The following is a 22,566-nucleotide window of genomic DNA, read 5'->3' as shown; positions in this document are numbered from 1 at the left end:
TGAGACTATTGATACAGTTGGGGGGTCAGCGGTGAATTAGGAAAAAGAAAAGTTAATATATACATATATAGATAGATAGATACAGAGAGAAAGAAAATATGTACTGAGAAGTAGAACCCATTCTATGGAAAGTTAAGCGGCTACACGGGAGTGACACAGCATGCTTCTCGTTCAACATGCACATATACATGCAACTGTGTAACTATGTATTTCTCGCGAAACACGATAACACCGTCGCACAGATACTGCTCCGTTTTCTTCTTTATCAAGTCTACACTCTTTTCTTCTGTTTTTCTATACCCATTATTATTATTATTATTATTATCATCATTGTTATTATTACTATGCCCATTCGTTTAAGCTTCGAACCGCTTCCAATGCTGTTGTTCACAAAGACCACACATTCTTCAATGCGAACATGTCTTTCCGAGTCCTTTCATCAGCAATCTAACCCATCATTTCTTTCCATTCCATGTTTTTCCTTCTCATCTCATTTTTTTGTTTAAATACTGTTAGATGTAAACTAACAGAAAAACATTAACTCATACTGATGTCCGGGGTACAGTTTACTACCACTTCTCCAGACTTCACCCTCTCTTCTTACATAAGGCGCGGTCACAGACAACGAGAGAGGAGAAAGGATACATGTGATGTAGTGCGTATGGATACATGTATGTTTCCCCTCGTATATATATATATATATACACCTATGGTGGAAGTGTAACAAGTGCGCGTTGTTTTGCGACAAGCTCTGCGAGTGCTGGCCAGGTTCGGTGCGGCAGCCCAAGCACCCTTCGCTGTGCCGCCTCTGCTCTTTCACGCCGTGCGAGCTCTGCCTCAACCTCCGTCTTCGCTTTCGTTGAAAAGAGCGAGGTGGAGGCGCGCAAAAGCATCTGAGCGTGATCCCCTCCACCACGTGATGCGCCGGACCGTGGGTAGCGTTCGTATTCGCCCCCGTCATTCGCCCCGCGTTAATAAACGGCGGGTGCCCACTCACCATCATGTAGAATGGAGTGGATGTGTGCTGCGATAAGCGGCTGAAGCCCTGCCGCAAGCACCGCGTCTTCCTCCCGCACGAACGGTGTGTAGGCGCCCACTGCGCCAAGTGATGTTGTGTAAACGAGAAGCCGCAGCGCGAGTGCGGGGTCGGCACCACCGCTGGGGTCGTACTCGTGTGCTCGCAATGCAGTGACTAATTGGCCGGTGTGGTGGAGGGCAATCTCGTCGAGTCCCTGCCGCGTTGCCGCGTATCGGGCAGCCTCCGCCAACTCCGCCTCCGACATCTGCGCAATCGGCTCGGCGAGGCCCAGGCGGGTGCTGGAAGGGAGGCGGAGGAAAACAACACTGCCATAGCGGTCGGCCACAGCAAAGGTACGCTCATCGAGGCAGGCAATGCTCGTCACACTGCGGGGGACACTGTCACGTGCTATCATCATCAGGAAGGATAGGGAGCCACCACCAGCACCAGCACTAGCACTACTACTACTACTACTACTACCACTACCAGGATGCACTGTGGCGATAAACAATGATTGATCAATCGTACCACATACGATAAGAAGACGACGCTCACGTGCAAGTGTACTGTTTGGCCCACAGCGGAAAAGATCTGATGCATATACAGATGAGGCCCCCCCCCCACCACCTGCCGCAGCACCAGGTGGGGTGATAAAGACGCTTTCAATACAGGTGATACGACTAGGTACATTCGGCAGACGTCGCTTGCGCAGGAAGCGTCGCTGACCCCACGCGTACACATGTAGTCCACTCTCCGCACCCATACCCACAAACAGTAGTCCCACCTCCACACAAATATGCAACGCGGACGGATAGTCCATTAACGCAGATGCACGATCAGAGATGCCATCTGCACTCCTACTACTATCTGTTGCTGTAATGAGGGTGTCATGGAGTTGCTCAAGCCGCAGTGTGGGAGAACTTCCACCGGGTGCTCCTGGAAGATTTGAGTGATTTACAACGAAGCGAAAAGCGCGTAGACGGCCTTGGGTCCATGACGCACCAACCCCACATCCACTACCATGAGTGTAGTTTTCTGCACATCCCACCACCACTACTGGCTCCCGCCCAAAGTCTTTCACAAAACTGCCAACGGCAGCCGAGAGCACGGCTTCACGTTCTTGAAAGTACACAGGTGGATCAAGTCGGTCTGTCCGCTTATTGTACAACTGCAGTGTACTGACATAGTGGTTAGGGTGATTTAACGAACGCTGGGGTTTGTCCAATGCGATTCCCCCACCCCCACCAGAAGTAGCCGTAGTATTTGTCTTCTTGTTGCCGCCCTCTTCACCTGCACCACTCGCCACGTCTTCACCCTGATGTCGTTGTTGGTGTTGCTCAGCAGCAGCAGCAGATGCTGCGCGTCGTAAGGCAGCAACACCGTACCCACGATGCTCAGTACCAACAACTAACAAATACTCTGGTCGCGTTGGGTGTTGCAGGAGACGCCGTCCTGCCACAGTCAAGGGGGTATGGCCAAAACTGTATTCGAGTGATGTCTCCGCCGTGCTGGCTCCACCACTCTGTTGTGCGGCAAACAATGATAGTGTGTTACCAGCAACACCAAGCACTAATTCTTCCTGTGCACCACCTGGGATTTCCACCTCCGTTGTAGTAGCAGAAGCAGAAGTTGTAAGAGAAGATGGTGGTCGACGGAATGATGCGTACATAGCTTGTGGAGAGGGAAAACGCCATGGGACTGTTTTAGGTACACCATCACGTACATCACAGCGCCAGTTAAACTCACCACAAAGCACATAACATACACGTTCCCCATCACCTGCAATCATCTGAGATGGTGAACCCCCACATGTGAGTACAGCTTTGTTCATCACTTTACATGTGGCAGTATCAAGTTCGCAACGCGTAACAGTTCCATCAATGTGCCCTATGAAACAAAAAAGACGTCGCATACCACCAGTTCTACCAAGATATGTTAAAAGTACAGATACAATTGCAGTTGCCGCCCCAACAGTTCCATTCGAATTATTACTGTCTGCAGTACATCGAATTGTTTCAAGTGGCTCCCGTAATCTTTTGGGATTCACAATATATACTTCCTGACTAACCGTAGCAATAGCTGCTAGCGAGGATGCTGGAGATGACAGCGTTGCTGTGCGTGAGGCCATACCAAATGTATTTGTCTCTTCATTAGGGCAATTTAACAACGATATTGCCGGGGCATGTGGGAATGACGGAATAGCTTCCAATTGTTGAAGTCGTGTCCCACTCATACCCATATCGAAACTGGCAATACCACCACCTTGAGTAAAGGAAACCACCATCGTGTTACCAGAGATGGCAGCAGCAAGTATGCGTTTACCGTGCGGATGCATCCAGTTTACACTTTCTGCAACGGGCAAAGGCACAACACTTTCATTTTGTTGTTTTTGCTGTTGTAGCTGCGCTACAGGACGGTATGGAAGCACCGAGATACAACTTGGTGTAATTTGTACATACCCTACCCCGTGTCGCAGCGATCCTGCACAAATAGTGTGTTCAGATGTAATAAATCCAGAAAGCGTATCTGGCTCTACTTGCCCTGTTAAAGCTAGCGATAGCACCGTTGTACCCTGACGCGTTGAGAGTAGTAGTTTGTCATCCCAAACACCTGCAGAGGAACGAAGTGCCTTCCTCCCTGTAGAGCGATGGCCAGTATTATTGCTACTACCGCTGGTATTCTTGGCAGCATCCATTTGCATCTCACGCCACCGTTGTTGCATTCCTGTTAAAGAAGCCAGTGGTGTTAAAAAAGTAAATACTGCCGGTAGCGTAAATGAACTTTCTAGACGCGCTGCATAGCCGTACCGGGCATGTAATAACACACTATCCGAGCCACGACCCACCAAAGCGTCAATCTGGATATGTGGCTGTTGCTGTTGTTGTTGTTGATTATTGTTATTGTTATCCTCACCCCCTTGCTCCTGCCGCTGTGGAATAGATGCAACAAAGGAGGTAATTGCCGGAGTGTTTGGATAACTTTCTAATAACATCATATGTTGAAGAGACTTATGAGGCAAAAAGAGTGGCACAACACGGCTATGATGTGGTTGTTGTTTTGGTGTCCGTTGTAACGTTGAGGGTGGAGGAAGAAGACCGGAAGGCCCCTTACTCAGTACGGACGGTGGTGGCATTGCCTCTTTAGAAGTACCACTTTCTTCTATTATAGTAGTAACAGCACTATCACTAGTAGTGGAAATACCTTTGTTATCCTCCATAAGATAATCTTCCCCACGATTACTTCCATGCCGTTGATCTACCATTCGCATTCTTGAGAGAATATAATCCTTTTCTGCTCGGTATCCATCTTTAACAATTTTGTATAAACCATGTGTATGGGCAGACTCGCTTGCAGCGAAGATAAAACCACGTCGAAATAGTGCCATCGTAGTTGTGGGTGGAATTGTATCAAAGTATGTGATTGTTAACGGGGATGGTACAGTAATAGGAGGTGTGGGTAGACTACCAAATCCTCTAAATTGCTGTTGTTGCACTAACCGGAGTGCATCATAAGAACGCTGCACATCCATAAGCGTAAGGCTAACTCGAAACATATCACCCTGATCATCCTGTAACAACATAAAAAAATCACTTCGCACACACGTCGTTGCGTGTGATATGATCATTGGATCATATAAGTGTTCACGAAAATCATCTCGACGTGGAAATGGTGCGGCAGTCTTAAACAGTGAAAGTGGTGATACAACTGGAGGCAATAAACCAGAAGAGTTAGAGTTACCACCACCACCAGCTGCGGTACTATTACCAAGAATTCCACCACCATGCAGCTGTGGAAATAAATCATACCAAATAATTTCCGAATCTGTACAGACAAGTACACCACCAGGGCCAAATGGAGCAGCTGGTACTGCAATAAGGCGATTTGCTGTTGCAGGTACAGAGACAAGATGCGTTCGTTGTACTTGTCGTAGTCCAGCTACAAAGGCATATACAACAAGTTGCTTTGAATGATTACTGCTATTATTATTTGTGGATGAAGTCGATCCCACATGAGATGAGGGTTGTGCTGTTCCTGGATTAAGACGTAAGAAGGCTTGTCCACCCGCCACTGTTGTTGTTGTTGTTGTTCTTGTGTTTGTGTTTTTGTTTGATGATGATGATGATGTATTTCCCTCTTCTTCCGTTGTCGCTGTGGAAGACCGTGCTTCTGGTAACTCTTGTTCTAGTGTTACAAACGTTGGATTTTCCGTAGCCCCATCTAAGGCGCAGAGAGAGAAAATCATTGTCTGTCGATGGGCTTCAACAGGAGAACCAAATGAAATAACATCCCGCACCACTTTTCGCCGCTTCACTGCAGCACTGCCATCTGCTTCACCACCACCACCACCAGATAATAATAGTTCATCATCAATGCTATCTTGCAATACACCTTTACTGTTAAACTCTGCAAGACTGTTATGTTTTATCTGAAAATCATCATGTTTGCGGAGCGGAATAAGAACTTTAAGTCGCATTAATGCCGTAGTGAACACCGCACGTCCAAGTGGATCTACCGCTAATCGTGCCCCTGGTGCGGTTAATCGTGCTCCACTACGCCCAAGAGCAATTTCACTCACACGAACAAACTTTCCACGTAGGGAAGTTACCATAGAAGAAGATGATGATGGTAATTTAGATGCCGCTGCCGCTGAAGGATCTGTACCATCAGGTGTTGATGTTGTTGTTGGATCATGCATAAGACGTGTGGGTGCTGGACGTTCATCCAGATCATAACGAAGTAATACAAGACATCCCGTTTCGGATGTAACAGCCAGTCGTTGTAATGCTGCACTCCCACCACCACCACCACCAATGTTATTATTATTATTATTGCTACTACTACTTATACCATTAGACGGTGAATCTAAAATACCACCACTCGTGGAATGAACTCCCGCCGCCGATACAGTTGGTACCGCAGCGATTTGATAAATATTTGCAAATAAACGTGTGCTGTGTACACACTCCGCCGTATTTCGTTCAACGTGCAATGTCCATAGTTCAAGTGTATCATGACGCACAACCACAAAATCAGTAGCCCCGGGGAGGGTAAAAGTACCCACCACACAATGCGTGATCTTTTGGGTTGGAATGATCGTTTGATGGTAAATTAAACTCATATTTGGTTCTTGTTGTTGTTGTTGTTCTTGTTGTTGCTGTTGCCGCGGTGGAACTTGTGGGGTTACTCGTGCTGCCATTGTTTATGATGTTTTTCTTTTTTTTTCTTGTTATTTTCTTTCTTGTTTTTCTTTTCCACGCTTTGTTGATTGTTTCCTCTTGTCTTTGTAAATTCTATTTGTTTCCCCTTTCCTCTTCTTTTTGTTTCACCACAGTGTAATGATATATATATATATATATATATATATATATATAACCGGGTTTATTTTAACCCTTACTTCCTTTCCCTCTCTTTCTTTCTTTCTTTCTCTCTCTCTCTTTATCCTGTATTAGTCCACAGACACAGACAGACACCTGCACTTCACTCGCAATCTATATGAAAATTAATATACGTGTATTTTATTATACATGTTATTTCCCAGTTGGGTGAAGAAAAAAAAAGAAAAAAAGAAACTTGCACGATAGAATCAAATAAAAAACAAACAAACAAACACAAATTAATTTCCCATTTCCCCCAATTAAGAAAGAGCTGAAACGAAAAACAACAACAAAAAAAACAAGGAATCAAGAAAAAAAAAGTAAATACGAGAATATCCTCCTCTTCTCCAATAAGTATGCATTTAAAGGAGTGGAGTAAAACAGGAGAGATTTTCAATCTAATGTAATCCCCCATCTCTGATGGGATTCCCTCTTCATAACAATCATCATAATTCTTATTATTATTACCATCATCAGTATCATTTTCTTTCTTTTTCTTTTCATTTTCTTTGAATTACGCCACCGTCTTTGATACAATCGCCGGTCTTTTAAGCATCGCAAGTGCATCTGCTGATTGTTCCACACTTTCCCCATTATTCTTTCCTCCTTGTTTTTCATTAATATTATTAATATTATTATTCTCAGCAGCAGCAGCTGCTGCCTTCTTCCGTTGTGAGGCGAGTACAGGAGCGGGAATATCCCACGTCTCTGTTCCCATCACACGCATCGTGTAAAAGAAGAGTCCAATACTGAGCAATCCGAGTGTAACGCCAATGTAATTAGCATACCGCCTTTCATCACCGTACAGCCAATCACGATACATACCTGTTTCATCAAATGTACCTTCGCTTTGTGTCTCACGTAGGCGGTAGTCTTTGCCTCCCGCCACATTCGCGATAAGATTGGCATTTTTCCATCGAACACTGTTATTTAGTTTATGGGCGGTTTTATAAACAGGAAGACTGTGGGCAACTGGAGGACCCTTACGGGCATTGCGTTCGCCCGGTTTGAGATCCAGTGGTCCTTCAAACAACTCCTTGCGAAACCCACGCCGCTGTTCACACAGTGAAGTATGCGAGAATATCATGCCTGTTTCGATCATAGCAGATATTCGTCTTGTTGTATAGGGAGTACTAATACGTATGTTTCTACCAATACCACTAATACTACTATTACTATGGCTATCAACCTCCTCACTACGGCGGATCTTTTTATCATGATGATGGATGATAGTATTGATGTTCTTCTTCTTGTTGTTGTTGCTTTCTGTATTGCTATTGCTATTACTATTGCTAGGTACGGGAGGCCACATGGCTGCAATAATACAGGCAGCAGTGTATGGTGCCAGGCGATACATGCGCTTCATTTTATCTTGAAACAGAAATAACAGAGAAACAAACAAACAAAGAAACAATAATAATAATAATAATAATAATAATAATAATAATAATAATAATAATAATAATAATAATAATAATAATAATAATAATAATAATAATAATAATAATAATAATAATAATAATGTGTGCGCTTTTCTTTATTGTTAATTACTATCTAGGCTAATCAATACAATTCGGAGAATCCTTTTACTTTTGGTTTTTTTTGTTTATATATATAAATATATATATTTGTTTACTTTTCTCCAGTTTATCTATCTATTTCTTCCTTCCCCTATTCGCTCTATTCCTCTCTGAAGAATAAGCAGAAAAATAAATAAATGAATAAAAGTAACACGGCTATATATCTATATATGTATTTATCTATAAGCTAACACGTATCGAGACAATACGTGTACTCCAAAAAGAGCAGAAAAAAGGCAGCAAGGAAATATCAACACATCCCACAAAGCAAAACAAATAAAGAAAGAACAACAAGGTCAACAGGACTGTGAAACCAACACTATTGCCAACAGACTACAAAGCGCAAAAAAAAAAAAAGATTGACTGAGCAACAGAGAGATGAAATACATAACACATACTATAAAGCAAGAAAAAAGAAAAGTAAACCACGTTATATATATATATACTCACACACACTTAGGGTTATAAGAGATTGATAAGCACAGCGAAATAGAGAGAGACACGGCAAATGAGAGTCATTCCAAGTCTTAATGCTCTTATTTGCCTGTCATTGTTGTGCGGTTATTCCTGACGATGAGAATGAATGAAGCAAACCAGCAATATATTTAATGGTTTTAGAGGTAGAAAGAAAGAAAAGCAAAAAAAAGGACAATACAAAGAAAGAAAAAAGAAAAAAAAAAACAGAGACACATACACAAAAAAAAAAACATGCAAACAAAAAAAAAAAAACACATCTATAGTCACATACTCCAGAAGAAATAGACATATAGATAGCTAGCTAGATCGATGGGGAAGAGAGATCATGGAAAATCAGTATTAGAGGAGGATGAAGTTTCTCTCCTTCTATCTAAACTTCCCCTAAACAACGGTAAATGCGAGGGCGGTAATGTAGTCTTTCTCTTCCACACTCCTCCCTGCAGTTCTTTGCCTGAATTCTCATTTACTTCACACTGTTGCTGTTGTTTATATGGTTGTGGTTGTGCTTGTTGAGTTCTCTCCATATCTCTGGGAGTACTATTGTTACTTCTTCCACCAAGATGAGGATACCGCGGCGTTGAAATCCCAGACGGTGCACCACTATTATTATTATTATTATTATTATTATTATTATTATTATTATTATTATTATTATTATTATTATTATTATTATTATTATTATTATATTTGCTGCCACTACTCCTGCGTCTAGGTATATCATCATCCACCGTATGACGTCTTTGATGGTTTCTTTCCTTTTCTAATACACGTTCATACGCCTCACTTCCATTCTTCTCTTCCCTTTCTTCTCTTACGCCTGTTGCTGTTGTTGTGGTTATTGTGATTGGTATGGCTTCTTCCTCTTCCATCGCAATAATAGGAGATAATATCCGTACATCATCTACGGCGATCTCAACACCAGAAGCATCACGCCATGATGAAATGCCTCCACGGAGTAACAGAGATGAACTACAACTCACAGAACGACGTACAGATGTTATTTCATCTATAGGACGTGTCGTACTTCGATCTCTGCGTGTATTATTATTATTATTATTATTATTATTATTATTATTATTATTATTATTATTATTATTATTATTATTATTATTATTATTATTATTAGTACTACCACCACTACTAGTCCTTGAACGTTGCCCGTACTCTGGAAGATTTTTGAAAGTAATGGGAGTATCACGTAAACTACACGAACGGTGTGGGCCGGTGGATACAATAGTTGGATGCAAAGGAGGAGGATGCATATAATGTTGTGTGGCACCTAAAGAACCCAAACCGAGAGAAGTAGATGGTAAAGGACTCACTGAACTCTCTGTTCTTTCTGGTTGTTGCGGCCATTCTAGTGAATCTGACATTTCTCGTACAGCTCGTGTTACTTCCGCTCCTCCCATTATGTGTTTTCTCATATTCACATCACTACTAAGAAGCGTTGCATTTTCTCTACGCATTAAAGCCTCAGGCCGCATGGTTGATGATATTGATATTGATATTGATGATGATGATGATGATGATGATGGTGTTGGTATTGTTGGTGTTAGTGTTTTTCTTTTCACAGCCAATGGAATTGTTGGTTGTGGTGGTATGTTTGCTTTTCTTTTCATTGGACTTTCCTCAATAGGTCGCTGTTGTTGCTGTTGTTCTTTTTCTTTTTCTTGTTCGTATTGTTCTTGTTTTTTGGGATTTTGGTTTGGCGTGACTGCGGCAGCTCCAGATATTCCCATTGGTGCCATGAGTGAACCATTATCCCAACTTGGATGACTACTACGACATGGTGAGTTTGACTGAACAGTAGTATTACCAGTACGAATAGTATTATTATTATTATTATTATTATTATTATTATTATTATTATTATTATCTGTAGTTACACTACAATTACGACTTTGTGTATGTAATGGACCACCAGCAAAACCAGCATTTGTCCCACCTTCCCATGGTGCTATAAATAACAAAGATGGAGTTGCATCACCAGCCGGATCATGTGTGCGAAAGAGAGATGGTGAACCTTCACGCGTAAATGATCTTCGCTGTGCGTTTACCGTATAAACAGTTTTACGATCCTTTATTGGTTTATTATGCAGTGGTGAAAGTAGTATGGGTTGTTGTTGTAATTGTAATTGCTCTTGACGGCGTTTCCAGACAGCGGCAAACTCTCGCCCAACGTAGTGGCCTTGTAGTATAGGAAGCTGCAGTTGCAGATCACTAGATGTAAGTGTATTACTTCTATTCATTCTTGTTGGGTGTAACTGCATCTTCTTACTATACATAATGGTATTATCATCCTGTAAGTATGGACTTTCATAGGTGTCGGGATCTGGGAGTAAAACACATGGACCTGTAGGTTCTGCCTCTTCACAGGCATGTAGTTGAGGTAATCGTATTTCCTGTTTATATAGTGTAGGAAGTCGGACTTCATCTGTATGTAGTTGAGGTAATTGGATTTCAAATGCATATAGTGTAGGTAACTGGATTTCATATGCATATAGTGTAGGTAATTGGATTTCCTCTGCATATAGTGTAGGTAATTGGATTTCATATGCATATAGTGTAGGTAATTGGATTTCATATGCATATAGTGTAGGTAATTGGATTTCAAATGCATATAGTGTAGGTAACTGGATTTCATATGCATATAGTGTAGGTAATTGGATTTCCTCTGCATATAGTGTAGGTAATTGGATTTCCTCTGCATATAGTGTAGGTAATTGGATTTCATATGCATATAGTGTAGGTAATTGGATTTCCTCTGCATATAGTGTAGGTAATTGGATTTCCTCTGCATATAGTGTAGGTAATTGGATTTCCTCTGCATATAGTGTAGGTAATTGGATTTCCTCTGCATATAGTGTAGGTAATTGGATTTCATATGCATATAGTGTAGGTAATTGGATTTCATATGCATATAGTGTAGGTAATTGGATTTCCTCTGCATATAGTGTAGGTAATTGGATTTCATATGCATATAGTGTAGGTAATTGGATTTCCTCTGCATATAGTGTTTCTAAAAGTGCCCTTCGCAGTCGTTTCCATAATATCTCCAAATCCTCAACAGCTGCACGTTGTGCCGCCACTGCGAGTTGTGCCGTTGGTCGTAGAAACACAAATTGTTGTGTTTGACAAATAGGACCCGCCAACATATCTATTAATGATATAGGACTATGCGAAAGCGTATTACGATGTTGTTTCGCTTTAGGCACTATAGACGGCGGTGTTGGTGGTGATGGTCCTGTTGTTAATCCCGTACCACTTGCATGACTTGCAGCTGATGTTATACCCGTCGTTTTTAATGTATTATTATTATTATTATTACTATTAGTAGTAGTAGTAGTAGTAGTAGTAGTAGTATAATTAGTATTAGTATGACTATGATTACTACTTTTACGCGCACTCTTTACCGTTGGTGTTGTGGCTGTCGTAGATGTGGATGATCTTACTCCTATTTTTTCATCTATTCTTGTACATAAAGAAGGACTATGTCGTCGTACAAGTTTACCCGCAAATGCGGTATATGCGTAATTCCGTATCGAAATAACTTGTGGGATAACTTCTGGTATAAGTAGTGGACAATCCGCCACACAGCGTAGTAAAGTTTCTTCTGATTCCTGCATTATCTCCATATCTTCCACATACTGCATACTATTATAACTACACACACTACTGGGCATACTCGGTGTATTATTATTATTATTATTACTATTATTATTATTATTATTATTATTATTATTATTATTATTATTATTATTATTATTATTATTACTATTCATATTCATATTACTAGTATGCATATTGGGATATCGAACCGCAGGGGCAACCGTTAATCGCCGTGCCTCACTAATCTCATCTACACAAAAAGTCACATCCACACACACCCGCATCGGTGACTTTAGCGCTAATACGAGTACATCTTTAAAATCTTCAAATGTCTGTAATTTCGCATGACTTTCAGGTGAGTTGTTAAAGAGAACATCTTCAAAGACACCCACCACACGAGTAACAAAGGCTGGCCAATACAATATTGTATGCTGTGGATGTTCATTATTATTATTATTATTATTATTATTATTATTATTATTATTATTATTATTATTATTATTATTATTATTATTATTATTATTTGGAGAAGTTTGATATTGATAGGCTTTCGGTCTTTCATCGGGCCACACGGCGAGTACTTTCTGCGGTAATCCCCCAACGCCGGTGGGTTTTAATAATTCACTCCGCACATGCACCACACATCGTGTTTGACTGTAATCCACCACAAGTCCCGTATTACTCCCACTGTACACTGCCGTATTATTATTATTATTATTATTATTATTATTATTATTATTATTATTATTATTATTATTATTATTATTATTATTATTATTATTATTATTATTATGATAACAATAAGAGGGAATAGTACCGGCGGGTACAATCCATGTATGGGGAAAATCTATACGACTTAACAAACGTGGATTAAAGGCATCGGGTATATCTGGAATACCGTAATAAGCCGCATCAGAATGACTATTGCTATTGTTACTACTATCTTCCTCATCATCGCTAATATAATTACCATCGTCTAGGCGGCCAATGCACCATTTGTTATATTCATCTTTTAACAAATCCATGGCCTCTGCGTGGGAGGGACGTGCCATAACATCTCGGAGAGAAAGTGCCATTTAACAAAGAGAGGGAGAAATAATAATAATAATAATAATAATAATAATAATAATAATAATAATAATAATAATAAAGTACTGTGGTCTGAGAGAGGAAATAGAGATAGATAGATAGATAGAAGGATATAAAAGACTAATAACAACTATTATATATATATCTAATAATGTATGTGTATTTGTGTTTGTTTATGTGTGTGTGTGTTCTTGCGTGTGGGAGGAGGAGGATCAGGAGAAGATTGTGTAAAAACGAAAAGAAAATGATATCTACAATCCAAAAATAAATAAATAAATATATATACACACACAGTTAACCCACTTAATATTCAGTGTAAGAGGGAGTACCTAAATCGCTAAGAAGAATACATAAGAAAAAATAAAGAAAAAATAGAAAAAATAAGAATAAATTCGCTATATATATATATATATATATATATATATATATATATATGAGAATACTCAACAGTAATAATGATAAACAGAAAGAAAAACAAAAGTTATATAAACATCAACAAAATTCACACATAAACACATTTACAACATACCACGTGAGGGTTGATGTGGGGGAACCGTATCCCAACTCTCTGGATAACGTGGACGCAGTCGTGTTCCATACGTATCTGAATAACTTTCTCCTACTTTTCCCGTTATATTATTATTTATATTATTTGGTCCAATAGCATTTGGGAACTGCAATTGATCTCGCAATTTATGTAATTGCTCTACCGATCGTACATGTCGTTGCCTTCTTAATATCTCCTCTACACCTGAACACGATAATCGACACTTTTGTTGTTCTTGCATTTGTTTTCCATTACAATTACTATTATTACTATTAAGAACAGCAGAGGGAAGAGCATAGGACTTAATAGTGTAATACGGCCGTCGTAGTGTTGATTCATTCATTTCCACAATATCACGTTTTAACCATTCCATCTTACGAGCATCAACGGGAAGTGGATGGAGCAATTCACGCCAGGCAGTACGGTAGCGGTGAGAAGTGCGTGAATACTGCAGCATTTTAAACCCAGATGAATATAAATATAAATATAAATATAAATATATATATATATATATATATATATATATAACTAAATGAATGTGTTTACAATTATGTACTAATATATAGGACATAATAATAATAAAGAAGTAAAGAAGATAAAATCATATATATATATATATATATCCTATTTAAAAGGAAAGAACAACAGTTTATATATATATCAGGTACGTCTTATTGGGAGAATCCCATTAGTAATACATTTCCGCTGATACACATAATTACAATAAAGCCTCCAAAGAAGGAAAATAAAACATAAATAGCAAAAAGAAAAGAATAAAAAAGGAAAACAAAAAGAAATATCGTATGATGTAACGTATCTTTTTTCTTTTCTTTCTACTTTATTTTCCCTCTTCAATTTTTATTTAAACTTCAAACATCATACTTCTATTTATCTTCTTCTTTGTTTACAACAAGTCTAATCATTCCTTTTTCTTCTTTTCTTACTTTTTCTCTTTTCTTCTATTTAAGATCTATTACTTTGTATAAATTGTAAATAGAGCTTATTAGATATATCTCACGTCCATAATACTATAAATAAATCAACAAACAAAAAGATGAAGAATCAAAAATAACTGAAAAGAATTAGGAAGATGTGAAGAAAAAAGAAAATAGAAAAAATTGAATAAGATGTGAGAGAAATTAATATGGGTGCAGACCAAACGAGAAGAGGGAGAGAAAAAAAAAAACGAAGATCACACGCGTAATTAATAATAATAATAATAGTAATAATAATAATAATAATAATAATAATAATAATAATAATAATAATAATAATAACACTAATAAAGAATAATAATAGAAAGCTCTACGACCGCCTGGTTCCCAGCAGAGCAAATGAATACAGAAAAAAAAAGCTCTACCTCATTTAGATATATTTATTTCTCTCTCTATTACTATATATATATATATATATATATATATAGTTGATTCAATTTTGTGCAGTTATCTTTCCGGTTACTTATACATTTACTGTCTTTCTTCTCTTCTTCCTCCTTCTTTTCATTTATTTTAAATCATTATCATCTTCTATTCATGCATATACTTTTATCTCTACGAATTCTTATTTTCTTTTTTTTTCTGTTTGTTTCACATAACTCACTTCACTTCAATTCACTCACTCTTTTTTCTTTTCTTTTTCTCTCTTTTTCTTACTTTCTTCCGTTTTCTCTATTTTTTTTTTCTTTACTCTACTCCCGCCCCCAACAACTACGGGTTAACACAAATGAAGAGAAACAACCAATCGCAGTTAGATATATATATATATATATATATAGAATCATAAACAAAAAGAAACAATATTCTCACTTCAATAGGATTCTCCTCCCCTATATTAATACACCATCATCAATTAATCATCATCAACAACAGTAACAAATAATAATAATAATAATAATAATAATAACTAAACAATATATATATATATATATATATATATATATATATATATATATATATATATATATATATATATTAAATACCTATCGACGTGTTGGACGTAATCCCTTTGGTTTCGCAATCGTTGTTAGACACTTTGGTATATGCCGCTCCGCCGTTAATTGCGCAAACTTCCGCCCACAATGTGGACAAGGCACTCGATCATCAAAGGCCTCTGGAAGGGGAGCCGGAAGTGCATTTCCCCTATTATTATTATTATTATTATTATTATTATTATTATTACCAGTAGTAGTTGTATTAGCTTGCCGCATCGCACGCATTGCGGCTTGAAACTGTTCATGTTGTATTTTCCATTTCGGTAATTTATTAACCGCGGCAGCACTATTACTATTACTATTCATAGTAATTGTTTGCTTCTTTCCGCCTCGCATAGGGCCATTATTATTATTATTATTATTATTAGTATTACTGCGCATAACTTCATGAATGCCTTCAATTCCATCTAATCGTTGTCCTTTTGTATCAAATATCCGGCGTTTCTTTTGTAGTTTCGCACACGCGTTTTCATGCCGTGAAAGAATAGAAGCACGAAAACTGCGGCCGCAGAGTCCACATGGTACTAATGGTTCATTTAATCCTTGTGTAGATCCTCCCGCTATTGCTGGTGTTGGTGAAGTAGATGTAGCACTAATAGGAATACCAATATTATTATTATTATTATTATTATTATTATTATTATTATTATTACCGCCGCCAACCACAATATCATCAAAGTCTACATTAGAAGTATTATTATGGATATGCAAAGACGATGGTGGTACAACAACTCCACCAGACTTTTGTTTAGCTCCTCCACTAATATTATCACTATTACTATTCATATTCATATTCATATTAGTGGAACGTCCACCAACCGCCACTTCATCTAAAGAGAGACCCGAACGTTGTGGGGCATTTCCACCTCCACTTATTCCCATTCCCCGTTGTTGTTGTAATCCCATACGTTTATTTCCTTGTTGTTTTTGTTGTGGACGTTGTGGTGGAAATGCCCCAACATCTTCGTCTTCCCGCTCATCATCATATGTATTGTTATTACTATTAATATCGAAATTCCATGGAGGTCGTTGTGGTTGTGATTGTTTTTGTTTATCACGACGGGATTTTCGTGGGGAGGGGCTTTTTCGCAATCCCCAACTCTCCAATTCATCCACCGTCTCTCTTTCCTCATTTCCTCTATTATTATTATTATTATTATTATTATTATTATTATTATTATTATTATTAGTTCCCATACGAAGTTCACGACGAGTTGATCTTGACATGGCCGCTCCTGCTGTACCGGAAACGGCACTCGACGGTGATGGCGCAAACACACGAGTGGCCACATCATACGCCTCCGCGATTTGATCATTATTTTGTTTATTATTATTATTATTATTATTACTTCCTCTATTAGAATCTGATTGTTGTTGTTGTTGTTTTTGTTTTGCCTTAAATTGCGCAATAGAGGCCCGTAGGGAGTCAAGTGAGATACTATTCCCAAATCCCGCCGACTTTTCTTCTGTTATCCCCGTTGCAGAGATCAATCCATTATTATTACTATTATTATTATTATTATTATTATTATTATTATTATTATTATTATTATTACTATTTGGATTGGTATAACCAGCTGAAGGAGATGAAGAAGTAGTTGTATTCTCTACTGGTATAAGTTGATCAGATAACATGGCCCATAACTGTCGTGCTTGATCAGGTGTGATTATACCGGCTTTTGTGGCCCGTTTAAAGTCTTCTTCCACGACATTTGCAATTCGACGACTTCGTGCGGCGGGTGTAAGCATTGCAGGTACTGTTCCTGCTGTACTATTAGACGATTGTTGTTGTTGTTGAGATTGATGAGATTGTTGTTCAGATTGCGATTTTATTTGTAGACGTTCTTCGCGAATCTTTTTAGCGCGTTCGAGTTGTGCGGCTCTTTTAGCGGCGTAGTCTTGAACAAAGTCTGTTGGGTTTGAGGTATCTCCACGCATTGACGTATATATATATATATATATATATATATATAAGTATATGTAAGTATATGTATGTGTATATGTTCTTTTTCTCTTTTCTTTTCTTACAGTGATTTATGAGGGGAAAAGGCAAAACCAAAACAGATATATTCATCCAATATATATAGAACTAATAAGAAAATAAGTAAATAAATAAAATAATAATAATAATAATGAGTACGCTTATTTTGGGGTTTCTCTCATTCTTATTCCTCGTTCAAAAAATAAAATAAATAAGTACACCCCACCACATAGAGTCGTATAAGTCTACCATACTATTTTCTTTATTATTATTATTACTCTCTATGGTATTAAAGGAAATAGTGCTGGGTGTATTATACGCAATTCATATAATGTAAACTCCATTACACATCTGCGTAGGGAACCGCACAAGCAAACAAACAAACAAACGAAAATAAGAATAACAAATATAATATTGATGATGAAAGAACAACATCCAATAGTTCTCATTTCAAAGAACCATAAATAGCAAGAAACTAAAGAAGAGGGAGAATGGGAGAAAAAAATACAACCACACACACATATAATATATATATATATATATATATATATATATATATTAGAAAAATGTGTGGATGTAGAGAGGAGACTGTCCACGTGAGCAAACAAATAAATAAAAAAGGGGAATATTTATGGGAATCGTGAGAAACAGGTAGAAATACCAGGAAGAAAGGAAAATAATCCATTATTGTCATTCACACACTATAGACACCCACACATTAATAAAGAGCGAAAGAAAAACGAACAAAAAAGAAACACAGAACGTTAGAGAAGGATGTCATATCCCACATTCGTAATGATAATGATGATGAGTGATAACAAAAGGAAAAAAAAAGAATTAAGAATAATACAAATACAACAAAGGAACAATAAGTAGATAAGATAAACACACCAATTACAAAAAAAAAAAGGGGGTGCAAATAAAAATAAAAAAAAATAATAAAAACAGAAAAAAAAAAAACGTATACACATAATCGCTTTCTTGACAGGCGAGCACTCACCTTAATATATATATATATATATATATATATATACATATATATATACATAAACCACGCACTTTAATGAATAATAAATTCCCACTTTTTTTCTTTCCTTTCTCTCTCTATTCGAATTCAAATAGACAATGGCTTCCCGATGGTGATAATATAATATTATTTATAGTGATCACCTCTACCACGACTATTCACTACTAGGTCTTTTTTATGTCGATCTTATCCCTTATTGTTTAACAAATCACTCATTTAGTCAAAAAACAGAAAAAAAATATATATATACATATCCATTACTCTACCCAAGTACACCAATAATCTTTCTTATATTCTTTCGTTTTTTATTTTGACTCACGTAACATCATCCTTATCATCATTATCACTCGGAAGGTATTTTTTTTTCTCAAGAAGCTTCTGCTTTCTTTCTTTCCTTCTCTCTTTCACCCTATCCTTTGTCAACGTTCTTCTTACTATCCCTTTCAAAATTAACAATCCTTTTCTTTTTCTTCCTCTTCCTCTTCCTCTTCCTCCTCATCCCCATTCTCCATGCGTGCCAGTCGCTGTTTCTCAATAAACTCCTTAATGCGATCATGTTCGCACATTAAAGGACGAAACTGCACCCGTGGGAATTGTGTGCGAGAGATATTAGAGGGAAGAAGTGCCTCTCTCGCACTATTCGCTTTAGTACTTATCATGGAATGAACACTGCGGGGTGTATGTTTTGCATTACTACGCCCATGTCCACCTGTACTAAAAGTAGAAGGATACACTCTGCCCGTACGACTTATACCTTCCTTGGGTGATGACTGGTCGCTACTGGTTTCTTGAGATGATCGTTGGCTATTTGCAACAACTCCATCTGTTGTTCCCTCTTTTTCGTCTTTTTCGTTTTCTTTTGTTGGTTCTCTTTTCCCTTGATCATGCTGGAATTCCACATGTGGCATGGAGTAGTCCGTACAGTAGTCTAAATAATAGTGCGCATTGGGCATAAGGTCTGTAAACGCAAGTGGAGATATCAATACCTTTTCCCTATCCAGAGCATTACTACCATTACTATTACTATTAACAGCCATACTCTTATTATTATTATTATTATTATTATTATTATTATTATTATTTCCATCTCTTCCACTGCTTTCATTACGGTCATGATAACCAGAGGGATGATCATTGGGATTTGAAGAACGGGCAATAACAACACCACTCTCACCCGTATTACGAACCAGTGGTAATTTTTCAGCTTCCCGTCTATTATTATTATTATTATTATTATTATTATTATTATTATTGTATTCATTCCCTATTCCCCGGCCTATACCCATGGCTTGAGAAAAGGATAGATTCGCCGTATCCCCAAAGGTAGGCATTCCCCAACAAAACTCATCGGAAAAATTATTTTCTTTCGGGGTCTTTCCACGATGGCTCGCATCAATTCCCTGCAATGCTGGAATATCATCAGCAGCGTGAAAATTCCACTCCGCAGTGCTATTTCTACGAGGTCCTACTCCTGATAAAAGAGGAAGTCGAAAAGATGAACTATTTCGATCATTACCGTCTCCCATTACTTCCATATCATTAGACTTCGCTTTCGTCCATTGCTGTCTCTTCGTAGGAGACACCGACTGGACGGATTTGTCAGAGGTATTGTTATTATTATTATTATTATTATTATTATTATTATTATTATTATTATTATTAGTAGTAGTAGTAGTAGTAGTAGTGGTAGTGGGCTTTGTGGTTGTGGGAACTTTCGTCTTTCCTTTTTGGGGTGATGTGGTTTCCAGTGCCGCTCTCAAACCCTCCGGGTATGATCCCATTAAATCACCATCATTATCACACAAAAGGTGCGAATTATTACGACTCCCACTTCTACTACTATTACGACTATTAATAGAAGTCCATGTGGAGGAGCTACGTGAGGCTGAATCCCCAGACTCACTCATCACAGCTCGCGCCCGATCCGCTAACGCACGAACAGAACCAAGTTTAATAACTGCTCTTGTATTTCGTATGGATGCGGAAGATCCAACAACGGAGGCGCGATGACCTGCTGGAGTTGCGGGTGGCGATGTGGTCCAGGAACTTTGAATAGAAATATGTTGTGGTTGTGTATGATATTCCTCATGTTCTGTCAATTCGGGATTCATTTGTTTGGGTTGTGATTCTGGTGGTGGTGGTGGTCTTCCTAGATCGTATCCTTCTTCTTCTTTTTCCATTCCCATCCACATGTCTGCGTTATATTTACAATCAATATTAAATCCTACGAGGGAGGGAATATTCGGTACTAACGGTTGGAAATTGTTAATATAATTGTTTTTCCCTTGCGATGAGGAACCACCACCAGCACTAGCAATAGCAAGAGCAGTAGGAGGAACACCACTCTCTGCTACCATCTGCCTCTCTTGCAGCTCTTGATCTTTTCCCATATTTAAAACAGTATAGATATCATTATTCATCTTGCCATTCCCTCGGGGGCTTTTCATGACATTATTATTATTATTATTATTATTATTATTATTATTATTATTATTATTATTATTAGTAGTAGTAGTAGTAGTAGTAGTAGTAGTAGTAGTAGCAGTAGTAATATTTTTATCCTTTTTCTTATTCACCTTTTGTCGGCATCTACTACCTATGGAAATAGCATTAGCAACGGAAGTACTATTGTTCATCTCAACACCAGTCATATCCTCCTCTATATTCGTATTTGTACTGGACTGGAAATTATTCTTTTCACTCGTTAAGATTCCTTCTTCTTGTTGTTTTCCTTCTTCCTTGTTCTGCCATTTTGTTTTTCCGCGTTCAGATTGTGATGATGCTACTCCATACCTTTTTTCTTCCCGTTGCGTTGGTGTAAGTTTGGCCAGCAGCTCTTTCTTTTTCGCTTTAGAATTCCTTACCCTTCCTTTAGGCAAACTTGAGAGACGTCTCATCTCTTGTTCCTGTTCTTGCCCTTCTTCTCTTTCTTCCTCACCATTATGATTATGGTCACACGTTTCACCACAGTAATTATCACAGCGAACACAACTGTTATATTCATTATTATTATTGCTGCATGTTATGATTTGAGAGCATGTAGGACAGGGTATATTTCCGCTAACTCCAATACTTTGATCGTGCCTGTATGTGGTTGTAGGAAGTTCCTCTTTACACGTACTAACTATATCAACACTAATACTTCTTACTTTACTGCTAGTACTACTACTACAACTACAATCACTACTACTACTACAATTACTGCTGCAATGGCTAGCAGTACTGTTAATGGGTGTACTACAGTTAGTGCTGTTCTCTCTAGACTGTTCAGTATCACTAGTACGGGGAGATCTCGTTGGACCACTAACTGTACGCAAGCGTGTGTCATTCCCCGCGGCATTACGAGATATATCTGTACCCATTATACAACTATAACTATATATAAGTATATACTTTAATTGATCGTTATGTCAACTAGAATAATACCGCATTCAAGACAGTTGATGCTACAACTATTTGCTTGCTCTCAATCACAAGAGGGGCGCCAACCACAATGCAGCTCACCCTTATAATTAAGAAACGAGAGTAAAAAATACACATAAAGAGAACCCCAGAAAAAAAAAGGAAGAAAAACACTAGAAACAGACCGCACTCAGAAAACCACCCACACCCACACATACAGAATAATCGTTAGAAACTACAGAAGACAAAAGGAAGAGCTAGAAGTCGCAGATAAATATCAACAATATTACTTTTCTCATTTTTTTTATCACCTAATTAGAATATTTCATTTGTGCTTATAAGGTCCACGTTGCATTTTCTCAACTCTTTTCTCTCTGCAAACATGCACTTTTCCATTCTCTCTCTCTCTCTCTCGCTATCATTCTCCTATTTCTCTATCTTATACATAGCGCTTTGTTGTTAATTTATTAC

General features: G+C 38.1%; 6 protein-coding genes across 6 annotated transcripts; all 6 read right to left on the bottom strand.

The window, feature by feature from the left end:
• Positions 1-707: 707 nt before the first annotated feature.
• On the bottom strand, positions 708-6,215 carry LSM04_007335 (Cleavage/polyadenylation specificity factor; the record flags this gene model as incomplete). The annotated part of the gene is made up of 2 exons (XM_067338722.1): positions 708-907; positions 998-6,215. 2 exons carry the CDS (start codon positions 6,213-6,215, stop codon positions 708-710), a joined length of 5,418 nt encoding a protein of 1,805 aa, XP_067189335.1.
• A 692-nt stretch (positions 6,216-6,907) lies between these two features.
• Positions 6,908-7,759, bottom strand: LSM04_005816 (uncharacterized protein; the record flags this gene model as incomplete). The annotated part of the gene is made up of 1 exon (XM_067338709.1): positions 6,908-7,759. One exon carries the CDS (start codon positions 7,757-7,759, stop codon positions 6,908-6,910), a length of 852 nt encoding a protein of 283 aa, XP_067189318.1.
• Positions 7,760-8,773: 1,014 nt separating this feature from the next.
• LSM04_000860 (uncharacterized protein) lies at positions 8,774-13,135 on the bottom strand (the record flags this gene model as incomplete). Its single annotated transcript, XM_067338697.1, has 1 exon — positions 8,774-13,135. The coding sequence occupies one exon, from the start codon at positions 13,133-13,135 to the stop codon at positions 8,774-8,776; it is 4,362 nt and encodes a 1,453-aa protein (XP_067189262.1).
• A 531-nt stretch (positions 13,136-13,666) lies between these two features.
• Positions 13,667-14,152, bottom strand: LSM04_007068 (uncharacterized protein; the record flags this gene model as incomplete). Its single annotated transcript, XM_067338681.1, has 1 exon — positions 13,667-14,152. The coding sequence occupies one exon, from the start codon at positions 14,150-14,152 to the stop codon at positions 13,667-13,669; it is 486 nt and encodes a 161-aa protein (XP_067189334.1).
• Positions 14,153-15,673: 1,521 nt separating this feature from the next.
• Positions 15,674-17,623, bottom strand: LSM04_000354 (uncharacterized protein; the record flags this gene model as incomplete). Its single annotated transcript, XM_067338670.1, has 1 exon — positions 15,674-17,623. The coding sequence occupies one exon, from the start codon at positions 17,621-17,623 to the stop codon at positions 15,674-15,676; it is 1,950 nt and encodes a 649-aa protein (XP_067189255.1).
• A 1,519-nt stretch (positions 17,624-19,142) lies between these two features.
• Positions 19,143-22,055, bottom strand: LSM04_004842 (uncharacterized protein; the record flags this gene model as incomplete). The annotated part of the gene is made up of 1 exon (XM_067338659.1): positions 19,143-22,055. The coding sequence occupies one exon, from the start codon at positions 22,053-22,055 to the stop codon at positions 19,143-19,145; it is 2,913 nt and encodes a 970-aa protein (XP_067189307.1).
• Between the last annotated feature and the right edge of the window lie 511 nt (positions 22,056-22,566).

The sequence above is a fragment of the Trypanosoma melophagium genome (genome assembly GCF_022059095.1).
Source record: "Trypanosoma melophagium isolate St. Kilda chromosome Unknown ctg31segment0, whole genome shotgun sequence".
Taxonomy (NCBI): Eukaryota; Euglenozoa; class Kinetoplastea; order Trypanosomatida; family Trypanosomatidae; genus Trypanosoma; species Trypanosoma melophagium.
The sequence above is the reverse complement of the archived record's forward strand: the minus strand, read 5'-3'. Positions and strand labels throughout refer to the sequence as shown.